Source organism: Protopterus annectens, chromosome 11.part0, assembly GCF_019279795.1.
Source record: "Protopterus annectens isolate FY-2018-M chromosome 11.part0, PAN1.0, whole genome shotgun sequence".
Classification (NCBI taxonomy): Eukaryota; Metazoa; Chordata; order Ceratodontiformes; family Protopteridae; genus Protopterus; species Protopterus annectens.
Genome location: NC_056745.1, coordinates 815,523,462 through 815,548,491, shown reverse-complemented (window position 1 = coordinate 815,548,491; position 25,030 = coordinate 815,523,462). Strand labels below are relative to the sequence as shown.

The following is a 25,030-nucleotide window of genomic DNA, read 5'->3' as shown; positions in this document are numbered from 1 at the left end:
CTGTTTCGCCAAAACATATAGATCAAAATCCTAAAAGAGCGAAACCCCAGTCCATCGATTTTTTTCCCATAGAAAAAAATCGGTGAACCAACAAAACATAACATACCACTTAAAACATTACAAAGTGGGGGGGGCTTCACCCACCACACCTCCCAATGTGGGGGGGCTATGCCCTCCACACCCCCCTTAACTAAATATACCAACTCTGAGATTGCACTACAGTCGGGTAAAGGGCAATGTCATGCTCAGGTCAAGTGATTTATTTCCCTGGGAAAGAAATCACTGACTTGAGCTTTCGCTCTTTTCCACTTTCGGTCTATATATATTGGCAAAATGGCATTCACTGTAATGCCGTTTCGTTGACATGATATAGACCCAAAATAACACCTGCCCAGGGGTGTTATGAGGCCCAAATGCTGCAGATTTATTCCTCTGTACTAACTGCCATGCAAACAATTGCATTGCAGCTACTCTAAGTGGGAACTGAACCTGGGCTTTGGTGGTAAGAATACAAAATCTTAACCATTAAACCATCAGGGGCTATCCCTCCTAGTGTGCTGTTGTGACATACAACTTCATACTGCTCAGTGTCTAATACACCATATTTTAGTTGTTATTGTTGATATTTTAAGCATCATTACTTCTAATGTGCAGCTAGGTTCTCTGATTGATACACAAGAAACTATACACCTAAAACAAAAATATTATCTACAAAATGCTGGAGTGAATTATAACAGAATTCATAAAATCTGACATAAGTAGTCTACAATTCCTTGATTGAAACCAATTTTGCTTTGTGAAGTGTACGTCCTGTCTACTAAACCTGAGGTTAAATTACACACTAGATAAGTGTACTCCAGTGAACACTGCCTGTCTTGACCTGGCAAATGCCTTCAAGACTAACCCACACTGTTTGTATCATAAATAAGCTCATCAGACCAAATGCCAACACCTATGTAACCTACTGGATCATAGACTGCCTCACAGAAAGAATACAGTCTGTGAGGGTTAGTGGCACAGTTTCCTCTTAGAGGCTAGTCACAAGTGGTATACCATAAAGTTCTATGTTATGTCCACCAATATTTATATTATACTTGTCTGCTGCCCAGGCTGATGTGAACTCTCTCAGGCTATCATAGTCTACTGATGACTACTGATATGATGCAGCAATTAAATCCCAGCTGATGCAATATCCTGCAGGATATTTGTAACTACACTAATTTTGTGGGACTGGCATAATGGCTACTGTGTTTACCTCACAAACACAAGGTACAGGTGTCACCTCTGACAGAAATTGCTTAGGCTCAAAATTGCCACAAAGGCAGCTAGTCTAGTCTAAAGATTAGTACAAAAATGCAGTAAAATTCTCTTTGCAAACCAGGTACACCTCTACAAATACTACACTGCACTCCCTTTACCCATCAAATCTGACACTATTATCAGATATCTAGGCATGTTCATAGACAACAAGCTCTCCTTTGACCACCAGGTACAAATTTTCATTAGTAACGGCTTCTAAAAGGTGCCCAAAACCACTTAAGGTATATATGCCAAATGAAAGGAAGTAATATTCCCTCCTTTCTCCACTTTGATCCAGCTCATGTACCTATCTAGCTCATAGTAGAATATAACTCCCCCTTGGCATGTACCTGTTCAGGTGTATAGCTCATCTTCAGAAGCCTAAGCGGCATCCAACAAAGACAGTCTTGAGTGATTCCTTAAATTCCAAGATTGACTGGAATCCATATCACTTTTCTCTGTCTCTTTAAAGAATACTGCTGGTGAACTCGGTTTGGCTTAAAGGGCTATGAAAAACCCCAATCTGTCTAATCTGTAGTATATCTATAAAATTGCTACTACTACTAGCACTTGTTCAATAGATCAGAATCTATATTGCTATATAATAAAAACATGTTGGCAGGATAACTCTCTTATTCTCTCTGTCTCTCTGTCAAAGGATGTCTGATGTATAGAATAGGTCTCCTCCCATTTTAAGAGGTTCATAATTATTTTCAAAATAAATTTTAGTAGGTAGATTGGAAGCCATAAATTTACAGTTCTCTGTGACTGTTTTCAGAAGGCATAAATAATGGCTAGAATCATAATGATTTACCAAGTCAATTGTCTAGTATGAACATAGTATCCTATGAACCTGTATCAAAGGTTAGATGAAAATAATCCAGTAGGATCAGTTAAGTTACCCAGTTATCAAGTAAATAAAAAGGTAAAAGGTAATAAGAAGGCATATTCTGAAGAACATGTATAACCTGTTTAATGATAAAAGCATCATCATGATTACTTTCAAAAGAGTTCTGAAAAGGGAGCCTTTGTTGCCATGGAGTTTTCTTTTAACCCAGAGCTTTTGAAGCTTATGCTCTTCATTCAAAATTAAACATCTGGTCATTGATTGTCATCTGAACTACTACCGGTTGGCATAGCCTATTTCCATTTATATACGAAATTGGTCAAGGCACAAAACTTTGACCCCTTTCATCTGCACTTACATCTCTAAACAAAAATTGCAAATTGTAAATGAAATTAATCCAGTTCCCCTTGCAACCAAATAGTAAATGTAAGCAAACATCCCTAAATGAAAACACAAAGTGCAACATACTTACAAATGCCAATTACACATATTCCTTTTTATATAGAATTTTCTCTCTACATTCCCTGACACATGGGTTCCGTTCCCACATCCTTCATAATTTTTAAATTGATACAGAGGTAGATAAATAAGTAGATAGATAGATAGATAGATAGATAGATAGATAGATAGATAGATAGATAATTCAGGGATATCAGGGCATGCTCCCACATCTGTGTTGCATTTAGGCTAATTTGCCTGTATATATATATATATATATATATATATATATATATATATATATATATATATATATATATGTGTGTGTGTGTGTGTGTGTGTGTGTGTGTGTGTGTGTGTGTGTGTGTGTGCGCGTGTGTGTGTGGTGTGCTTTTGTGTATGACCTTGGGAATATCATCGTTTCAGCTGCAACCTCCTAAGGTTTTAGATATTAAGGTTCATTTAATAACATGATTATTCATAGATCTGTAATACTTTTTTTTCAAGACAGTAAGACCTAAAACATATCAGTATCTAACTGCCTTCAAAATTATGCATCTCTTGTCATAAGCAAAAAGCAGAAGTGGATTTTACTGAAAGGTTACCAAAAGTTCTATCAAAGTTTGACCATAGATTCTGCCTACAGAAAGTTACAGGAGAGACACCAATTAATTTTCTATTTATAAATGCATAGTGCTTTTGCAGGACTCTTGACAGAAACATGCTTCAAAGTGGTCACTTTTTTTTACCAGCAGTGCAGTCTGTTGCCTGCAAGAATTATTCATTTTCCTGACCTTTTCCTCACCAAACAGTTCATGACAGTTGATACTGCCTAAGCTATGTTCCTCATTACATCTGCAGCTTAATGCATGTATATTCCAAATTGCAATAGTATGATAAAAATAAATAAATAAATAAATAAATAAAATAAACTTGCAGCATACTGCTGCTAGAAGATATGAATATATTTCCATTTGTAAGCTGGCAATACAAGACAACTGTCACACAGATGTATACAGACTGCTAATTCAGTGCAGTTGATTGATGTGGGTGATAGCTAGTAGTGCAATGTGTAAGTAATGACCGATGGAGAGAATAAGTCAAAACAAGAGTCACATATTTACATTTTTAAAATGTTTTTGTGCTTGTTTATTTATATTAACAGTCTTCTAGTGCTATCAAATATATTATGCCTGGGGAACATAAATCATAAGGGCAGATAATTTCTTATAGACTGACAGAAAGGCTTGCATTGATTTTTTTTAGGTATTTCACATGAATGCGCATATTGTTTTGAACTGCTTATTGAAACATAAACTGAAAGAAAGTTACTGTGGAGGTGAACACGCCAGCATAGAACAAGACGTTTTACTTCCACTTTTTGATCTTTGTGCTATTGTTTGAAAATGGAAATTAAACTTATGTTGGTCAGATAGTCTAGATGCACTGAATAAAAAGAAGTTGAAGTGTAGTGGTGATCTGAACTGAAAGAAATATCAGAAAACTAAGAGACTGTCGTCCATATGACACACCTAATAAATTCTAGTAGTTCACTGTGTTAATCAGATCCTCAGTTAATAAATACTGACTATGCCCAGAGTATCTGGGTCAGTTATCAAAGCAAATGGTAGTGGATGCAGGACAGACAAAACATGCATTATAAAGTGTTTGCTTTTGGGTGAGGTTGAGGAACAATCTGGATGGGAGTAGAAAATTAAAATATGAAACTGAGTTAGGATGATAAGATGCATATAGAAAAATGAAGGCAATGTGAGCTCAGTAGTATTTTAGCCAGAGGATGCTTTACAGAGAGATAGGCAAATAAATAAAAGAGTGGCTTTTAAGACTTTATAGTGGAGGTGTAAGAAGGGAAGGAAAGAAGGGAGGAAGGGAGAGTGGCAGGAATTCCAAAGAAGGAAAAAAGATGGAGTGTTTTCAGTGGAATGGCAAACTTTTTATCAAGAGAAGTCTAAAAGGTCCTTTATGGCACAGCAGAACATAGAAAAATGTAATGTACCCTAATGCTATACATGCTGTAGAACACTGAATAATTTAACTTTTAAGAAATGTTAAAAGTGTGCTCACTGTTCTGAAAAGGTAATGTATGTCACGTGGATGAACCTAGCATCACTGATGCTCCTCTACTATTAAAGATTGTGCATGCATCATCTGAGATATCACAGACACTATCAACAATGTTTTTCTACTTGATGTCCAAAAGGAAAGTTACTTGTGACTATAATTCCTTAATCTGTACATTGAGGTATAACATATAATTGCATATTGTTGAAGATATAATATAGTCTTTGTTCAGTATTCTTACTACAATGATCTACACGGTAAAGTGAATCTTACTTTACTTAATGAAGGCTGTCAAACATTATCATACAATGTGCTTTGATGCAGGATTGACATTATAGTTAAGGTGTTAACCTCAGAAACACAAAATACAGGGTTTGATTCTTAACTTTGAGGGAAACTGGCTAGGTTTAACATGGCCCACAAGAGCAGCTAACCTAGTACAAATCTATGATAAAATCAGTACGTGGTTTATAAACGAAGCAGCCATTTGCCATTTTTTGCTGTCATACACTAATACATATAACATATATTGTAATTTCTAGAAATGTTAATTTTATATTATTCCCTTATAAGAAGGTAAGCAGATTAGTCAATATTAAGCGGGTGATTATAGTGTACTATCCATTTAAGTGATTTTTCATAATTAGTAGGTAGACATCATGGTTTTCTAACCCATGAAATGTAGGATGAAGTTCCTTAGAAGCTCTTTGCCTTAACTTTACTTGATACATTGCAAGAGACCCATGGATTAATAAATATGAAAGAGTAGATACACAAAACATCTCAGTGAGTCTAAGTGAAGGCTCATGCTAAATTCTGATAATGTGACTGATTTGCACTTGCATTTTATTCACCCAGAATAAGTAGTCATGTAATTAAGAATGCCATGGTAAGCCATAAGCTATTTAGTTTAGTGCAACTTTTCAGACTATGCAGATGTCCATCACAGCCTGTTGTTGTGCTGATATCAGACACAGGGCAGGGACAGCTTAAGGAAATGGAGTGTGACTGGGTTATTTCCTCTTCTATAACAATAGTTATAATTTTTGATTGTAATTGCTCCTGTTCAGAGTATCCATATCAATAGCATGGTTATCTGCATCATGCTCTGTGCGCACAAAATTGCACTGTCATGTTCTGGATCTCACCATGCAGCACTAAGTCATAAATGATGGTTCCATGGTGCAGACAAATCTGAGACCTGGCTTTAACTCAAAGGATCCTGGATAAACTAGTAGATCTATTACCACCTGCAACATGAGGTTCTGTAACAATATAATAAATTGTGCTGTCATCAAAAACTAACCATATGAGATTTGGGAGACAAAAACTGAAAGGTGAATATTTAATACAGCACACAGTGATTGAAACTGTAGATTCATTTAAGGACCTGCATATCGGTAGACCCAACTTTGATTTTTTCTAATCATATCTACCACTTGGTTAATGATAGTTATAGAACTATAAGTTGTAAAGATTTATAAAGTCTAGGAAATCAGAGATGATGAAGTCATTGTTTGTTTGTTACGTTACACCCAAACTTGAGTATGGCATAACAATATGGAAACCTTATAATAAAATAAGCATGAGTAAACTGGAAAGAGTACAGTGGAAATATACCAAGGGCATCCATGAATGTGAACATTTAGGTTATTATGAAAGCCTAAAATATCTGAACTTGTACAGTGTCTGCTATAGATATCTAAGAGGATATATTATTCAGGTATAAAAGACATTTAGAGACAACTACCTCTGGGAATGTTTGGGGTTATCAAAAAAGTACTAGAGAATCATCAGATAACCTATGTAGAAGATTCTATATGAATGAGAAGTGTACTAACTGGTTCTCTGACACAGCAGCTGATGCTTGGAACAAACTACCAAATTACATTAAAGCAATTACTAGTTTAGATACTTTGAAGAACAGCTTGGACACATTATGGAAACAAGTGTTCTGGTATATTGGCAAGCTAGAAGGGTATTGATGCACATGCTTGAAATATTTGAATGTATGATTGCTACAGGAAACAATATGTTGGGATCAGCTTAACTTTGGCTTACCCATAAAGGAAGATGGTGGACTTTTTGCCTAACAATGTCTCCTGGTAGAGGCCAGAAGTCAAAGCTTAGGCTGATAAAGAGATGGGATTAACAGTCATATCATCTGTATTGAACTTTTTATATGTCTATGTGATATGTGTGATCAAACTACATAACTACATAAAAGTAAGCAAAAGACCCAGATGGTACTCTATAGGAACACATTAATTTGTATTCTGACATGTAGTAAATACTAAATGTGAACATTTAGACAAATCAGATGTTGAATGGTATCTTTGGGGGGGGGGGGGGGTGCTACCAGAAACAAATGAGGAAAAAATAAATGCAATTAGATTTACCGCTTTTTAATGAAATGGCTATTTTGTCTTGTCTTATGCCAAGCACACACAACCATTGCTGAGTGGCAAGCAGTTAATATGAAACAATGCAAGCTTTATAAATCAATTTTTGGCAGTTTTATCATTATTCATGTAATAACATTATCTTGTAATAAAGTGCATGGCTTTCTAAAACTGGCTCAAAATGTTTACAATTGGTAAGTAGGTAACACTGCAGTTATTTATTTAGTTATGTTATTTCATAACTAGATAAAGAGGGTGTCCCTACGCCATCACCTTCACCACAAGCAGGCAACATAAGCACTACTGAAGTAAAAAAATAATGTCTTACGGTTTTTCCTGGTTAGGGTTCACCACAGCGGATCATCAGTCCGCTTATGATTGGCAGTGGATTTTTACGGTGTCGAGTTGCCAGCCACCCGGTGCCCAACCTTCAAAGAAGGCACACCCACACACCTACCTGCATGTCTTTAAAGTTCACTCAACCACAGGAAGGACATGCAGACTCTGCACAGAAGGTGCTCCAGACAAGAATAGAACTGGAGAGCCTCTTGCTGTGAGGCGCCAATGCTAACCGCTGCACTTGGAAGGAATCCAACAAAATAATCGCAGACCTCAAGTAATACACAACAGCAAACCAAACTACAAAAACTGAATTTAATTTTAATATATGGTCACAGCTAATTATTTAGAATAAGCAATTCCTAGGTTTAGCTAGCCAACTAATAAACAGGAGTCGAAGGATTAGGATTACTAACGATATGCTTGAAAAGATTTATGAGGGGGATTGGTATGGTTTGAGCATTGCAAAGGTAAAGATGTTAAAGGAGAATCAAAGCGTTAAGAAGGCCTGGCGAACGGAAGGAGAAGTAACACAGTGAGGAAGCGGAGTAGAAAACACACATTCAATGAACACATAGTAACACAATGAAGATACACGGTACGAAACTCACAATTTATGAAGAAATAATACTTCAGACTGTACGAAAAGAGAAGTAGGAAAAATAACCCCAATGTTCCCAAAAGAAGATCGGGCAGTACGGACATTTAAGTGAGTATGTAACTTGTATTCAAGAGTAATAACACCTAGAGAGTGTCTTAAGTGAAAGGCATTGAATTCCTGACTACTGGGTTAGTATTTATATATATTTTTTTTGCTCTTATAGGAAATGATAGCGTAAGAAGGTTGGTAGCAGCTTCACTCTCTGTGATAATTGAAAATAATGAATAGATGATGGACACTTTACTGAGTATCATACCCCAATAAGGAAAGATAAACACATAGATTGTGCCATATACTATAAGTAACAATGTGACCCTAGCAAAGGACATCCAAAGAAGTACCCTATAGCTTTTGTTTAAACATAATTGTGTATGATATGTTCTCAGATCTGAATCCCAAATTAGAAAGGGTACTGCATATTTCAGTTTGGGATGAGTATACATTACCCTCTGATCTCAGGTGAGAGAAGTCTTCTAACAGCAGGTGCATCATCTGGCTGTAATGTGCAGTGCCCAGCTGTGACATGTAATGTCCAGGAGTGATGTGAAGTGTTCAGCTGTGATGTGGTCTAGGCAATGGTCCGATATGAAAAGATGATGTGCAGCATAATTCTAACCCCACTCACTAGTATTTAATGTTGGATAATTGAACAATCAGTATGCCATTAGCATCAAACAATTTAAAGAGATGTTGGTTAGTTAGCTTTAAGGGCAGCACATAAAAAGAAATGTGCCTTGTTTGTTTTTGGATAAACTTAAAATGATCCAGTTACAGACTCATTGGGCACCTACAGGTAATTCTTTATGGCTGTATCATTTCCTCCTGCAATGAGAAGCACAAGGTCACTAGGATGGAAAGTAATGTTAAGCCAGTTAATCTTACTGGAAATCTCATTAATCATAAAACATTCATGGCCTCAAACACTGGGTAGGATATAGCCTATACTGCCTGACATTCTGTAATATGTAATGACTGAGTAGTTCTGTGAAACCCTTTGAAAATAGTTTGATAGACAAAATACACAGAGAAAGGAAAAAAAAACATTAAGCACATAATACTAGAAAGACTAACTTAAGACACAGCAAATTCTGCAAGTATCAGACATAAGATATCCCATTATTTCAAATTAAAAGGGAAAAAAAAGGAAACTGTGTTAAGATATACATTTTTTTTGCCAAATGGCCACTAAAACAGATATATTTTAAGCCTGGCCATTATTCGCTCCATTGTTCTCCTCATCATCTTGAAGCTTGATGACTTGTAGATGGTAGGTTTTATGTCCACATTTCCAGTGTTTATGTCACTGCCCTGCACCAGTGCCTCCAACAATGCATTTTTAAGTGCATCTGTCCAGTAATGCACATGGGTCATTTTACAAGAAGTTGTTCTTTTCCCACTTTTCTCAACAACTTCCACTGGTGCACTTGTTCATAGGTGTGTACTAGGCTAACAACCACTGGGGTCTTTTTAAGCCTAGTTGTGCATCCCAAATCTCTAACAAGATCTGGTACCCTTGGTTGTGTAAGCAGTGGCTTGTAAGATGAAACATTTATAAGCAGAGGCTTGGACATGAACCATTTACAGGCTGTCCATTTCCATTAGAGATATAAGGTGCCAAACCAGGGGGTGAATCTCTGGTTCTGCAGCCAGTTGTCCAAGTTCCACTTGAATTGAGTTAGGGAGAAACTCTGCTTCACATGGATGGTGAGCCTGTTCCAGAGAAGGGGTAGTCTCTGGGATGCATACCTGTCAGGCCCTATTTATATCACAGGTGAGGTTTAAGTCTTTAGAACTGGTAATTCTGGTGCTGTTTGTTTTGTGGATATGAAGAGATCCATAAGAATGGGGTCAGAAGATACCTCCTATGCCAGGCATAGATTTCCACTCAACAGCCTGCAAGATACTGAATATAGGTATAGAGCAATGAGGTGGTCTGGGTAGGACATGCTATTTATGCCAGTATTCATTTAGTGAGGAATCTTTATGGATGTTCCATTTGTTGGGTGTTCCTGGTTAGGTACATATTAAAGGGGCATTGTACTCATCAATAGGTCTAACAAGTGTCAAATACAATGGAACAATGACCTTCTTGGACCTAGATGCCATATCTTTGTTTATAAATTGCACAACATAGAATGGTTTTCTCAGTACTGTAAACATGTGATGGTCAAAAGTTAGATTACTGCCTTTATGAGTCCCCAAGTCCATTACTACTGGGTTGACTGTTAGGCATGTGCTGTCAGTATGATAGTTACCATGAATGGCCAACTGCCTGAAGGATATGATTATGCATTGTTTGGCATTTAGTTTTAGCTCATGGCTCTGAAACCAGTTATTTTTGGTGTCAGCTCTTTCTGGTGAACATTAGTGTCACTGGGGGAGTCTAGGACTTCTCCTAATTTGTAATCATGTGTAAATTTAGTCAGCCAGAGGCCCTTGACATTGGATTTGACTTTTGAGAAGTAGATGCCAAAAAGGAGTTGCCTTAGGCTCAGTTCCAGAGGGACTCCAATGGTCACTGGCCTTTTTGTAGAGGTGGACTTCACAAATGTGATTTCCTGGGCCCTGTCTGTGAACCAGCCATCAACTACTAGGTGTTATATGGGCTTATACCACATCTCTTGAGTTTGTCAACAATGCCCAAGTGGGGTATTGGGTCAAATGGCTTTGTCATGTCAATGTAGGCAGTGTAAACGATTTTGCCCTCATCCATTGTTTTGGTGACCTTCTCAAAGAAGTCCAACAGGCTGAGTAGGCATGAAATGCCCTTGACAAAAACAAATTAGGTTGAGCCCAGACTCTGGAGGATTCCTATATCATTACTGATTGTTTCCATGATAATTATTTCAATGATTTTGCATATGAGTCTAGTGAGACATATGGGTCTTTAATTTCCAGGTTCCATAGATGGCCCACTTTTGTGTAGAGGGATGATAGTTAATACTCATCAACAACTTTGGAATTTGTCTTTGTTACTATAAACCCTTAATGCTTCTTGTAACAGTTGTTTGTCATTATGTATCTCAAGCCCCTGGAAATAACTGTACAAGTCAAAGTGTTACAGTTGAGTGCCTCACAACCTCAAAAATGATCTAATCCCCTTTACAAATCTTCAATATGCTGTGATAGATCTTGTATCCAGCCCTGATGCTTCCTCTAATGGTCCAAACATTTGCATTTGAGTGTTTGTATATATTACCATATCCATACTGATTATATACTAAGCACCTTCACCTTGATAACAGTATCTGCATGACTAGACTGTTACCTGCCAGCCCACCACTTGTCACGAATCATGAATGTTTATGCAGTCCGCATGGATTATACATAAAACAGATTATTTTATTTGTACTGCTTCCTCACTGTGATAATTTCACAAATATGCATTTTAGAAATGTCTGCCTGTAAATGGAAAACGACTGTACATGTTATTAAAGTTGCATATTTATGGGCATAAATAAAATAAATATTGTGCAACACATTTCTATTACCACTAAATTTTCGTGAAGGTGCTGCTGCACATTTGATGCTGTTTATTTGCCCCTAAGATTTCTAAAAGCAAACATGTCTGTGGAATTAAAGATAAAGTAAGCAGTGCAATTAAACTAAATGCTAATTAATAAGACATGCATCTATCTCAGCAATTTTACTTAAGTTGTGGCATTATTTAATCCATTTCATCATCATCACCATCATCATAATACCCTTTTTCTCATTGCTACATGGATCATGGTGTCATGTCAGCTGTTATTATATCTCTTTACTCAAAGAAATTTTTATTAACATTTTTTCCATATCTTCAGATAGATTGAACCATACATAGTTATTACATCTCTTGAGTCATAACCAGTCTAGTACATTCTTCAATGGTCATGGCTGATTGTCACCATTCAGGCTTCATTCCTCCTGAACACAATTCCTAGACGCTTGAAGTTGTTAACTTTTTCTGCTACTTTCCCTTTTATCTCAGCTTTCAGCTTTTTCTGATTTCACCATTTGCTGATCTACTGATCACTATCTTACCTGTATTCAGTTTAATTCCATGTGCTTTACTCCTCTATCATTTGCTGAAATTTATGTTCAAATTCTGTTTTTAGTGCCGTATCACATTATCTGCATACAGCAGCTTTGTTGATCTCTCTCCTCAGAACTATTTCCTGACACACTCCATTTACTAGCATGAACAGCAGTAGGCCAAGAGTTGAATCTTGACACATTACAAATGGGAATCCCTCTGTGAGACTCAAAACTGTCTGTACTTGTGTCATTGGGTCCTTGAACATAGAACACATTAATTATACCACTGTTTTTAGGACTTCATAATATCACATGACTATACAAATTAGCTTTGTTGGGACCTTGTCATATGCTTTATGCAAGTCTAGGAATTCCCAGGTGGACTCTTTTCCTATATCCAATTGTTTCTCTGGTTTTACTGCATTCAGTTCTGAATCTGAACTGCACAGCTCCCATCTTCCTTTCTACTACTGTGCATATTAATTTATCAGTCACCCTCTCTAACACTTTCATGCATCGTGTCAGGAGTATGATACTTCTGTACTATCAGTTGTAAATGCCATTTAGCTTTTGCATACTAGCATTAAATGCTTATTATCCAGTCATCTGGGATACATGTTTCTCTCTGTATCATAATGAGCACACTCAGAAGCCTTGCATCCAACGTTTGGATCATATCTGACATGACTTCATCTGAACTTGCTTCTTTTCTTGATTGCATTCTCCTTTGTGGTATTCATACATCTTATAGGGTGTGTCCTTCTTCCTCTTTATTGTAGGCTGTGCATGGGGACAATGGCTTCTGTAGAGTTTTCCTCATTAAGAAGATTTTGAGATATTCCTTCCATCACTTTTTAATGTCCATTGCACTGGTGAACAGAATGTTGCTGGCATAACTTATAAATGGTGTCTGATGACCATATCTTTTATCTTTCTGTCATTGCCTCCTTCTTTCTTTTGATAACTTCCGGGACTAATGCATTCCACCACCAGCTTTCCTTAGGTGCCTAATTTCCATTATCAGCTCAACCACCAATGTGTTCCACAATCTTCATACATGCTGTTTTGAGACACTGATATTCTTGTTCCTTTTCTTCAGCTGCACCTATTTTGTCTTATTCTTAAGGTGCTACAACCCTTTGGGTTTCATTGAACTCCTGTACATTCACTTCTGTCAACTTCCAAGTCTTCAGCTTTGTGACTGTAGAATCTTCTCTGACCACTGCTTATAGCTGATTGTGCCTACCATTGGTTAATGCTGAGGGCCAGCTTTTTCACTGTGGATAACTTTGAAACTTTTCTTTACTAGGATGTACTCTAGCTTCATTATATGTTGACTACTCTTGCATGTGATCTTGTAACTGTCTCTCATGGAAAACCATGTGTTGGCACCAGTAAGCCATTTTCCAGACAGAAGTCTGTGAATGCATCTCCTTTTTTTATTCCTATTATCCCACTCATCAGGGCCCAGATAGTTTTCATAGTGTGGTATAGTCATTTCAATGGAAATGCATGTAATTGTTGAACTATTCAGCAATTAAAATCTAAGTGACAACTATGTTGTCAAGAGCAATGAAATAATGCAGTATTGATAAAGTATCAACTAACATATGTCTGTTTCTTGCTTTAATGATATTATAAATTCTTTCTTCAAGACTTAATAAATTCTCATGCTTTAGAAAATGAAGGTGTATCCAAGACAAAAAACTATCATAGCTATATGTATGTTAATTTATTTCAAGAGGTCAACAATATTTTTCTCTCTCTTATTTTTAATTTTAGAATTATTAGAGAAAAACTTCAAAGATCTGTCTGCTGCATTGTCCAAGCTCATATATGCCTACTGTACATCATTTAACACAGGCTTCCAAATAGCCCAACTACCTGAAAGTCCACCAGAGCTAAATGTCCTCCAGGATTCTTCCAATTTTTGTGTAAATGTATATGCTCTACACAAAATTCCAGAGGAGTGGTACAAAAAGTAAGTAAATGTGGTAAGTGTTGACTGTACCAAAATATAAAAATAAAGATTCATTCAATGAATCATTTCAGGAAATAATGGTGTATGATTTCATCAAATTATCTGAGGTAAAAGACTCATAAAGTAGTGTTATTCAGTTTTCTAGTAAATAATCATATTAACTTACAACCTTATTTGTGGAAACAATTATCCTAAGCAAAGCAGATTTCTTATTTAAAACTGCCCCCAGATTTATTAATCTTCCATGCAGGACTAATCTAGTTCTGCACGGAAGCGGCAGTTTAAGAAGAGGATGGCAGTGCACCATGCATATTAATGAAAGAGCGCTGCCTGAACTCCTAATACTACATGGAGTGTGGACAAGTGCAGGGGGCGTGTCTGTGAGCAGAGATCTCAGAATGAACATGCCCCCGCAAAGTAGAACAGAAGAATGTGTAAATAAATGAGCGAGACCACTCATAAGTGTCTGCATATCCCCACCAACTGTCCCCCATGTGTACAACAGGAACAGTACATATTAATAAAATGAAACTTTTTTATTTATTTTTTTAAAACCCAGAGTACAGCTAACCATAGGTGCATGGGTTTGCCCATCGCTTAGCTATGATAAAGCAGTTTAAAAGGCTGAAGAGGATAACTAGGAAGATATATGCAAATGAAGCAGCACAGCAATAGTGTAGTGGTCAGAGCATCTGCCTAATGCACAGACATTCCTGGTTCAAGTCCCACTGTAGCACATTCCATTTTCAATGTAAAATCTGTATATGAACATTTTTTGACATTCCTATGCAGTATAACCTAGTAAATAACATTTAAATATGAACCGGAAGACTGCATTAAATGCATATGTGAAGTGTCAGTGTCATAATGAATAAGGCACTAGTACGCAGGTTTAAGCACAAATAAGCAGTAGTAAGCATATATATGCACTAGTAAGCGTGTTTACGTGCGTTTGCATGGGGGTAAGCTGTACCTACACAGATTAAGCAAAGTAGAAGCCAACTGATTGTCAGAAACTGTAACTGGTTAGCATTGCTGAGCTCTGTGCAAACACATGCACACCCACTTACAACTGCTTTAAAGTGCCTTAATCACTCTGTACCCAATGGCCCGTGCTCTGCCCAGCAACAAAATAAACAGCTTCTGCAAGTCCTGAACTCAGGACCCTGTACACCACAGTCACAGTAGTTAACCACTAAGCTATCATACCAATACATATAAATGAAGTATCAGCAAACTAATCCTCACCACAGGAAAATCAAATCAAACATGTGAACTGAATCTATGCACAGTGTGATGTTGTATAACTTGCCACAGAACATAAATATGTGAACTGGAGTACTGCAGTAAGCATAGATTTGAGGTGTTATTGTAATAAAGTGCAGAAGTCCCCAGGTCCCCATACAGTGTATGTACACATGAATCACAAATAGCAGACACATATATAACCTGTAATGAATAATAAATCATTGCCAAAAGGCAAACATGGTGGTAATTAACTATTAAGCAATGCTAACCGCAACACAGCTCAGCTTAGTAAGTGTAAGCAATATGTAGGGAAGCTAATTCAATCTGCCCAGTGGTACATCTCTTTAAGCAGTGCCAACCTTAGGTAAGCAGGTGTGCCCATAGCTTAGCCTTTTCAAAACTGGCCAATCATGGAAAAGTGTGGGAAATCGGCCCTACTTAAACCCAAGAGGCAGGAATACAGCTCATAACTGGTTGTAGCTACCCCTTGCAGGCACTATGGCAGTAAGGGGAGAAGGTGTGCACTTCTGGGCACAGCGCTGGTGCATCCAGGCATCCAAAGTTATGGTTGGACTCCTGGAGTTAAAGGCCATGCACAGAGACAGATGCAGGGCCAGTACCAATGCTCCCAATATAAGGCGGAGGCCTGGGACCATCTCGCCCATGACCTCACTAGTGCCACCGACATACCCTGAACTGGTGAGCAGGTCAGGCAGCACTATGCAGACCTGAAGTGGCAAAAAGGGGACCTCTTGGAGGAGTGGCTCCAATTGGTTAGAGCAGCAGGGGATGTTCCAGCCATGTGTATCAGTCCACGACCTGAGTAATAATTGCCATCTCAGGTATATCATGGATAGGTATGGCTAAATATACTTCTTATGTCCCCCATACCTGCAATAGAGTGGGCCATGAACCAGGAGGCCCACATCAGCTGCCTGGCATGGTTGTGACATGAGGCAGGCCAGTAATACTCATGCTTCTACTGTCATAGGAAATAAAAATAAAAGTAGTAGTAAAGTAATTGCTAGTATAAAACCTGTATTGTTCAAGGCAAGTACTGCATACACTAGAGAATATGGCAGGAAGAGTCTGATATTGTTAGTATGACAAAACATGTACAACTGCTGGACTATATATCTATATTCTGGCATCATATGGTAATGTAGGTTTGCAATCACGTAATAGTACTGTTGTATTAAGCACTGTTACTCACACCATGCACCATAAATCAAATGTGTAGGAATGCCTGTATATGACAGGTGTAATCTCCAGAGGTCATTTAGTACAGCTGAGAGACACATAGACAGTAAAAAGGTAAAATGCAGACAACAGAAAAATGAATAACACATGGAACTGAGATGTGAAGTGTTGTTCTTTTAGCACACACAGCCATGGTTCGAATCCTGACACTGGTAGTAGTCTGCATGCAGAATCATACCCCACAACTGTACAGATATTACCAGAATGTCTATTATAGTGGCTCATATCCATTGCCTATCAATCTGCCCCCCTGGGAAATCAGTGGAATGATCCCAGACGTATAAGCAGCAAACTGGAAATACAGCTGATTGACGCACATCTATGACAAACATCTGGCACACTAGCAACTCACCAATACCTTACGTGACTAAGAAGCCACATATGTCCCATTTACACCCCAAGTTGTTAAGCTGTGGTCAGAGTGTGTTCAGTAACAGAGTAAGTAGTATGTGCAGAATACTAATGTGTAATCAGGAACTTTGTGTGGCCACAGTCAGGTAGTGCTAACAAACGCTGATCCCACAGGTACATTGGATACGAACAATGTGCTGATAAATACAGACCAATATAACCTGCACTGGTACTGTCCACCCTGGTATTGTAGGGGAGTGTGAGTGTTGCAGTTTCTCTGAATAAGAAAGTATCACTGGTCACTGTCACCCACACTGTGCTACATAATATAACTGTGTAAGAAAGCATGTATGTGTGTGTGTGTGTGTGTGTGTGTGTGTGTGTGTGTGTGTGTGTGTGTGTGTGTGTGTGTGTGTGTGTGTGTGTGTGTGTCAGGTCACTAAAGGTGGAAGAGGGCAATATTCTAGATATGTCCAGGCACACCAGCATGTGGTCAACACATGGCCAGAGTCTGTGCAGAAAGAGTTGGATAGCATAGTGCAAATCATCAACCCGGAATCCGGGCGTATGTGTACGAACAGTCAGTGTTAACAAACATTCCCTCCACAGGTATGCCAGGTAAGAGGTGTATACTGCAGGTAAAACCGGTTCATGTGTAATGATGTTGACAGCCATATCAGTGTCCAGTACAGGTCTATAGGGTAGTGTAGTAAGACTTGTAAGGTACAGATAACAGCACTGACAAGGAAAGTACTGTTGAGCACAGGAATATACTACTTGATAATTGGCATCTTTCTCATCCCCCACCTTATCTCCAACAATAATCACCATACCCACCCCAACTGGTATGTACTGACTCTGATAATGGCCAGTTGTTTGATAAATATTCTAATAGTTCCCATGCATGTGCCATATTGAATTATTCCAACATTGTTGGCATGGTGCCATCAATGTACCTGCATGCTGTTATTACCACTCTGGTCCCATATATGCATGTGCTCTGTTTGCTATGCAATTGTTCCATATCTGGTGTTTGGGTTAATGGGAATATCTATGCATGCTGTTATACCTAACACTGGAATGGGTTGACTATAACTAACCCATATATGATGAGAATGTATTCCAACATGTAGATGTATGTGTGTGAGTAAATATCTTAATGTCTAAACGGTTACAACTTATTAATATATATATATATATATATATATATATATATATATATATATATAAATGTATATACATGTATATGTATGTATATATATATATATATATATATATATATATATATATATATATATATATATATATATATATATATATATATATATATATATATATATATATATATATATATATATATATATATATAAAAATAAATATATCATCATAGCACGCTTGGGAAGGCCGGTCCCAGCAAACCCTTCTGTACCACCTCAGCTGGCCGAGGCACCAGCATGTTTGGGGCCCAAACCCGCACCTCCCTGTCCGTAAGTCCTGCACCACCTTCATGTGGAACTGCCCCAGGCGATGGGGCTCACCCCCCCTATGAGTGGGCATGGATAGACACCTGTCACCAGTGGCCAGGTTGGGCTTGTGGTGCGTAGAGTGATCAACGACCAGGTTGGTGATCTTCTACGCCAGCTTGAGGACCTCCTGTCAAAATTAGACACTCAGGCTAGCTCTGCAGCTCAGCCCCCAGCACAGCCACCTTCGGGGCTGTGAAGGTGCAGTGGTGACTGCCCATGGGTGGGGACCTCAGTCCCACTGTTACCACTACGGGGCTTGTGGGATTCTGATATCCCAAGACTGCTCCCCATCAAGGTGTTTACCCCCCACATCTGTCATATACCGCCCCTGTATGCATCTTGTGTGTCTTGTCTGTTAACCTACCCAACCTCCCTCCCCAAATATACCTACTACCCCTTCTCAACATCCCACTCTCTCCTGAAAAAAAAGAGGGCAATCTGCTCCCACAAAAAAATCTGACCCAATACATAGCTGTCCATTTTGCACACGTGTCCACTGGACACATGTAATCTGGTCTAATTGGCATCACAATGAATATATGTTATCCTCACCCCTCTCCCAGGAGTTTGAGGGTCCAAATGTACCTACAAATATAGTGTATATGCACAGCTGTTGCTGTAGATGAAATGGGCAGCTATGGACCTTTCCTATACCCTTCCTGCACATGCCTAGCTATTTTCCCTACTGCCTTTCTCTCTTTGTGCCCCATTTTTCACCACTTTCCGATCAACCCCTTTTTCTTTTCTTTTAAAGGAATTAGCGCAGGAGTAAATGGCAGTAAGCACTGTTAAGCAGTGGTAAGCGGGTTTGTGCGGGTTTGTGCGAGGGTAAGCTATGCCTACACAGGTTGAGAAATCTGAAGCTGACTAAGAAAACATAAGCGGAGGTTGGCAGTGCTTACTATCATGCAAACCCGCTTAAACCCACATACAACTGCTCAAAACTCCCTTAATCACACTGTATCCAACGGCCTTTGTTCTGCCTAGCAACAAAATAAACAGCCTCTGATAGGATCAGACCAAGGACCCTGCGCACCATAGCCAAAGTGATTTACCACTAAGCCATCACAGATATGCATATACTGTGATGTATTCACAAACATATCATCCAGCCCAGTCATTCAACAGTACAGAGAATGTATTCCAACATGTAGATGTATGTGTGTGAGTAAATATCTTAATGTCTAAACGGTTACAACTTATTAAAATATATATATATATATATATATATATATATATATATATATATATATGTATATACATGTATATGTGTATATATATATATATATACATATACATATATATATATATATATATATATATATAAATATATAAATATTTATGAACATATAAACATGCAAATGCCTACATCTACAGATATATATGTCCACATCTACATGCCTAAATATATACGGCAGGTTACAGATATATGTCAGCAGGTTTTAATATATATATATATATATATATATATATATATATATATATATATATATATACATATATAGGTATATACGGACATACATCTGTAGATAATGGGGAAATAACTAAACATATATCTCCTCATGCAACGTTAATGGGGTTGAGAGGCCCACACAATATACTTCTGGTATGAATAGGTATACCCCCCCAGCCAAGAACAACCCCCTGTAATACAGTTCCAAGTGTTGCAGATCCCATAACCAGGACCAGACATGACATGGCCATCCCTAGGATACATATATACAGACACATATATGCAGATACAAGTATATATATATATATATATATATATATATATATATATATATATATATATATATTTATATATGTCCCCACACATACACACACACACACAGATTTGTACAGTAATATACATATGTAGTACGTGCACACAATATGGAGCAGCCAGTATTCCTACAGTCACCACCTTACCAACTGGAAACTGTATAAGCTACCCATACGAATGACATTCATAGTCTGCAACATATACCAACAGACATATCAAAGTCTTTAACACCACACACAGGTGTGCATAAATTAATGTGAAGGCTTTATTTGTGTACTATGACAGATGTATATGCCATGTCATATAGCTGTTCAGACACTGACATCCATATGAACAGTGTAATGCAACTGTGAAACAGTAATACTAAGACAGCAGTCTGGAAAGGTTGACATATGTTACTGTCCAGGCCGAGGCCTACAAGTAGTACATTAGTAATGACAGACTGGGCCACAGCATACCAGGCAATCAACAGTACATAATGCAGACGTATAGGTTAGCAGCCTCTATCTACACTCTGTACTCAATCCTTATAGGGGACAGACCCCAGCTGACACAATGGGATGTATCTGTTACATAACAAGGCATACCTGTCACCATCACAATCACACTGAGAAACACAACATCCCGTATGGCAGGAGGCAGTAGGCCTGCATTTACCCAAGGTGGATTGTATGGTAAAATACATCCAGATACCTTAAGGCAGCCTATCCTAGATACCCACACATGTTGTAACAGGCTAGGTTAGTCATGGTGCACCCCCCCTACACTCACTAATACTGGGCCATATATCACTGTTACATACACTGGCCTCTGGAGTGCATTAGGGCACACATGTATTGTGTAGGTGAAACCCACACATATATGGCCCCAACCCCTCAGTATGTGTGGGGCACACAACAGCAATGGAGTTATGGCAGGAATGACAGCATGGCATACACATAGCCCACTACATAACAACTCCTGACAGCATGTCATATGTGCAAAGCCTGGTATGTATGTGGTGGATAGAGGCTGGAACACAGGCACATATGTGTACAACTGTTGTCATACAGGAAGCAAGATATGTATATGTGTACATATCTATATGGATATATGTATACTTATTTATACATATATTTTCACCATATGTCCTGCACATGGAGTGGAGCCCTACCTCAGCCCCAATAGTCCCAAACTCTCAGTGCAAGGGGATGTCACGTATGTAGTGCAGGTATATTTGTAGACTAGTGCTACTGTAATATGGATTGTCTTCACAGAAATGGTGTGTGTGGTAGGCCACATCTGCTGTTAATATTTGTGCCATTGTCTACTTACAGACATCCTAAGGTCATCATAGTACAGTACCACTGCTAGCAAAGTAATGCCTCTGTGGACTACAGCTGCAATATGGCCAACATATGTGGACAGTCTGATACACTCGGGTCAGTCCAGGGGTATACACAGAACCCCTTCATGCAAGACATGTGGCCCAGGCCTGTCAATGTGGATGCTAACAGCCATGTAGCTGGGTATAGCACATACATACTGGTATACATTTGCCCCCATAGGTTATGCATTCATACACCCCTGTCTGTCCTGGCACATAATAAATGCTGATACAGAGGTGCCATGGCAACATACTATCCACTAGTTAGTGGTATACATCTGAACAGCTTTCCACTGCTTTGTCTGACAGACCTGACTGTTATGGTGGCCAGGCAGCAGTATATCTGGCAAGTATCTGGACATGACATCTCACTGGATAAGCACAGTAAGCTGCTAGGCATGTAACAAAACACAGTGCAGGGTACAGGCAGACTGACCCAACACTGGGCTACATCTCCTATGTGAGAATACACATGTACCTGCATAGATAGCAGGCTCTACAGGCATGTCACATCACAGAGTAACAGACACCTGTGTGAAAGTGCATAACCACAACCAATGCGAACACAGCCACATATGGTAAGCTAGCATACTTTTATAGTATATGGACTATCTGATGTACACCATCCTCATATGGGCCACTCACACAACAACCCTACATATACTGGGCCACTATACAGTGTGGTCCAATGGCTGTCTTTGGTTTGGGACATGTTTGTGACTGCCCCTACAAACATGTAAGCTGATAGGGTGACATACAGTGGTGCAACGTGTAACATCAGATAGAACAGGACCAAGAACAATGACATCTACCACAGTCACTACACAGGCCAAGGTACATATGCACTATACACACACTGTTGACAATTACCAGACTTACACATACCTCAGTACTGTACACACAACCACAGAATGCCCAGGCTATGTCCTCAAATATAGCCCCTACTATACATAACATGTGTAGCAGTCTGATATCTCACTGGCTTATTAGATATGCTGTCACTGAATGTGTTGTACAGAACATATGCACCCCCTACTGCATGACATAGGTACAAAAGTTGACAGGGTTGTGGCTGGAGGCACCAACACAGGCCCAATATTGACATGTCGCTGTGATGACCTCATACATTTCCTGTCGTAATAGGGTTTGATGCAACATATGTCCTATGAGGGATATGACGTCAGTAACTCTCCCGGCTGTCACCATCTACTGACTGCAATCCTCACACTACCTTCTGCAGTTGAGAGATAGGTGTTCTGTAGTAACACAAGGAACACAAGGCACCACACACTGCCCAGTCTGCAGGTGACCCTACAGATGTGGATTCCTCATAAACATAGCACTGACATGACAAGTATTAAAACATGTAGGACAGCCATATCCACACACACCCTGTTAAACCAATAATACCCTTACTGCAGTATAGCAGCACTTACAGTCTGTAGTCAGGACAGGCACATCCCCCTCCTGCGTGTTGGCCTGTTTCCACAGTGTGTGTTGTCAGACATAAGTCCCCAATCCATCTGTGAAGCTGTTTGCCAAAAAAAAAAAAGATCTAGTTTCTGCTAACAGTGAATGAAAAGGTCCAACACTAACAAGATGTTCCTAGATATTGGAGTGTGTTTCCATGCAATTGGCTATGGGAATGTTACCAAAGCTGTTCCACATGCAATCAGCTAGAGGAGGGATGTAATCTGTGCAGAGGCCATCAGCTGATCATGAGCATCACTGACAATACACATACCACTGCCTAAGCAAAGCAGGTGTAAGTCTACACAGCCACCAGAGAGGGAGTAAGAGAGGCAGACAGAGGCAAAGATAAGTCAGGGTGGGTTGTGAGAGTAAAAGGTAAGCATGTTTGTGTCACACACCTACCAGTCCAGGGTATTGGACCCATGACTGACTATGTACTGATATCACATCTGGTATCCCTGCATGGTGGATATTGTGATTTATGCTAGGGGTACCATATAAGACACTTTAAAAACACACTCAACATTGAGTCCAGTTGTTACACACTCACAACCACCTCTACACAGGACATGAATGACAAACATCAACACATTGACACACACATGCACACACATGTCATATCTGGGATTAGAACCCCTACCTAACTAGTTATTTACACTACAGCACTATGCCATTACAGAATGTGCCACAGAGATTACTGGAGTACTCTTTCCCCAAAGGTTTATTTCACAGTGAGTGACAGCAAGACTGTCAAAGTAGAGCGAATGAACTGTAGTGAGTGTGACTAGCCAAATATGCATTGCTCTTTACACAGGCATAGGAACAGACACAAAAGCATCCACAACTCCCATGTGTGAGAATAGAACCCCTACCAGTGTTACAGAACACACTAAAGGATAACACTGTTATAGCACGCACCACAGAGATTGCTGGAGTGCTCTTTCCACATAGGTATAGTGATTGACATCAGCAGGATTGCCGGAGTAGGGCATTTGAATTGCATTGAGTGTGGCTAACCTAAATTGCCCTAATTAATCTGTATGCATTAATTGCTGTCCTGGCCAGAACAGAAATAACCTGTTGTTGCCATTCATGAACTCAGGACTCTGTACACTACAGTCACAGTAACTAACCACTAAGGCATCACAACAGTACATGGGACTCTGGTTCCACCAAAGTAATCCCACCATAGGTTAATCCAACTGAATATGTGAAAGGAATGTACATACAGTTGTCTGTAAAATCTAAAAGATCTCTCAAAGGCCAAATTCATGCTACTCAAGGCAGAAGTGACAATGCTTGTAAAATCCATGGAGACAGGAGCTGACAGTTCAACTGATAAATCCCGTACTAAGGCACTGTATGAGCACAGCCGCTTGTGCATGATTCCTGACATCCCACATAAAACCACAATGCTCACCACCCAAATAATCCAGCCAGTCTGGTGGTCTCCTGCCATTAACAAAGTATACAACAGACGGTAACACTTTGAAGAAAAAAGGATAATCCAAGGACGCAAACAACTCCCTTACCAGCCCCAGTAATATGTTGAGATCCCCCATGGAATCCTCCAAAGCTGGTTATGTAACTAATATAGCCACATATTCCACAGACAATCACACAGCATTCTATAGTTATGTCCGAATTCTAACTGGTAATTTTCAGAAGTGCTCTGAGCTGCAAGAGAATAGCATTACATAGACTGCTCCCATGGAATGTGCCAGTATTCTGGCAGATAGATTTAGTGCCACATTCACCCCCTCACACCCCCAAAAGGGCCCACATCAATACGTATAGTGTTCCATTGCCCAGTAATCATGGCCACAGAGGCACAAAATGCACTACCCACAACTAAGAAAACAGCATCCATGGGACCAGATGACATCCCGGGCTGTGTACTACATGAACTACAAAATGGAATGGCAACTCACCTAACTGTCATGTGTAATCATAGCCTCACATCAGGCCTGGTGCT

The 25,030-nt window shown here is 39.0% G+C and overlaps 1 protein-coding gene across 1 annotated transcript in view; it reads left to right on the top strand.

Moving 5' to 3' along the window:
• Positions 1-14,070, top strand: part of LOC122815000 (phosphatidylinositol 4-phosphate 3-kinase C2 domain-containing subunit gamma-like) — a 188,379-nt gene extending 174,309 nt beyond the window's left edge. Inside the window, exon 5 of the mRNA XM_044087255.1 lies at positions 13,868-14,070. Within this exon, the coding sequence (XP_043943190.1) occupies positions 13,868-14,070 (203 nt within the window). The remainder of the gene's footprint in view (positions 1-13,867) is intronic.
• The last annotated feature ends 10,960 nt before the right edge of the window (positions 14,071-25,030 follow it).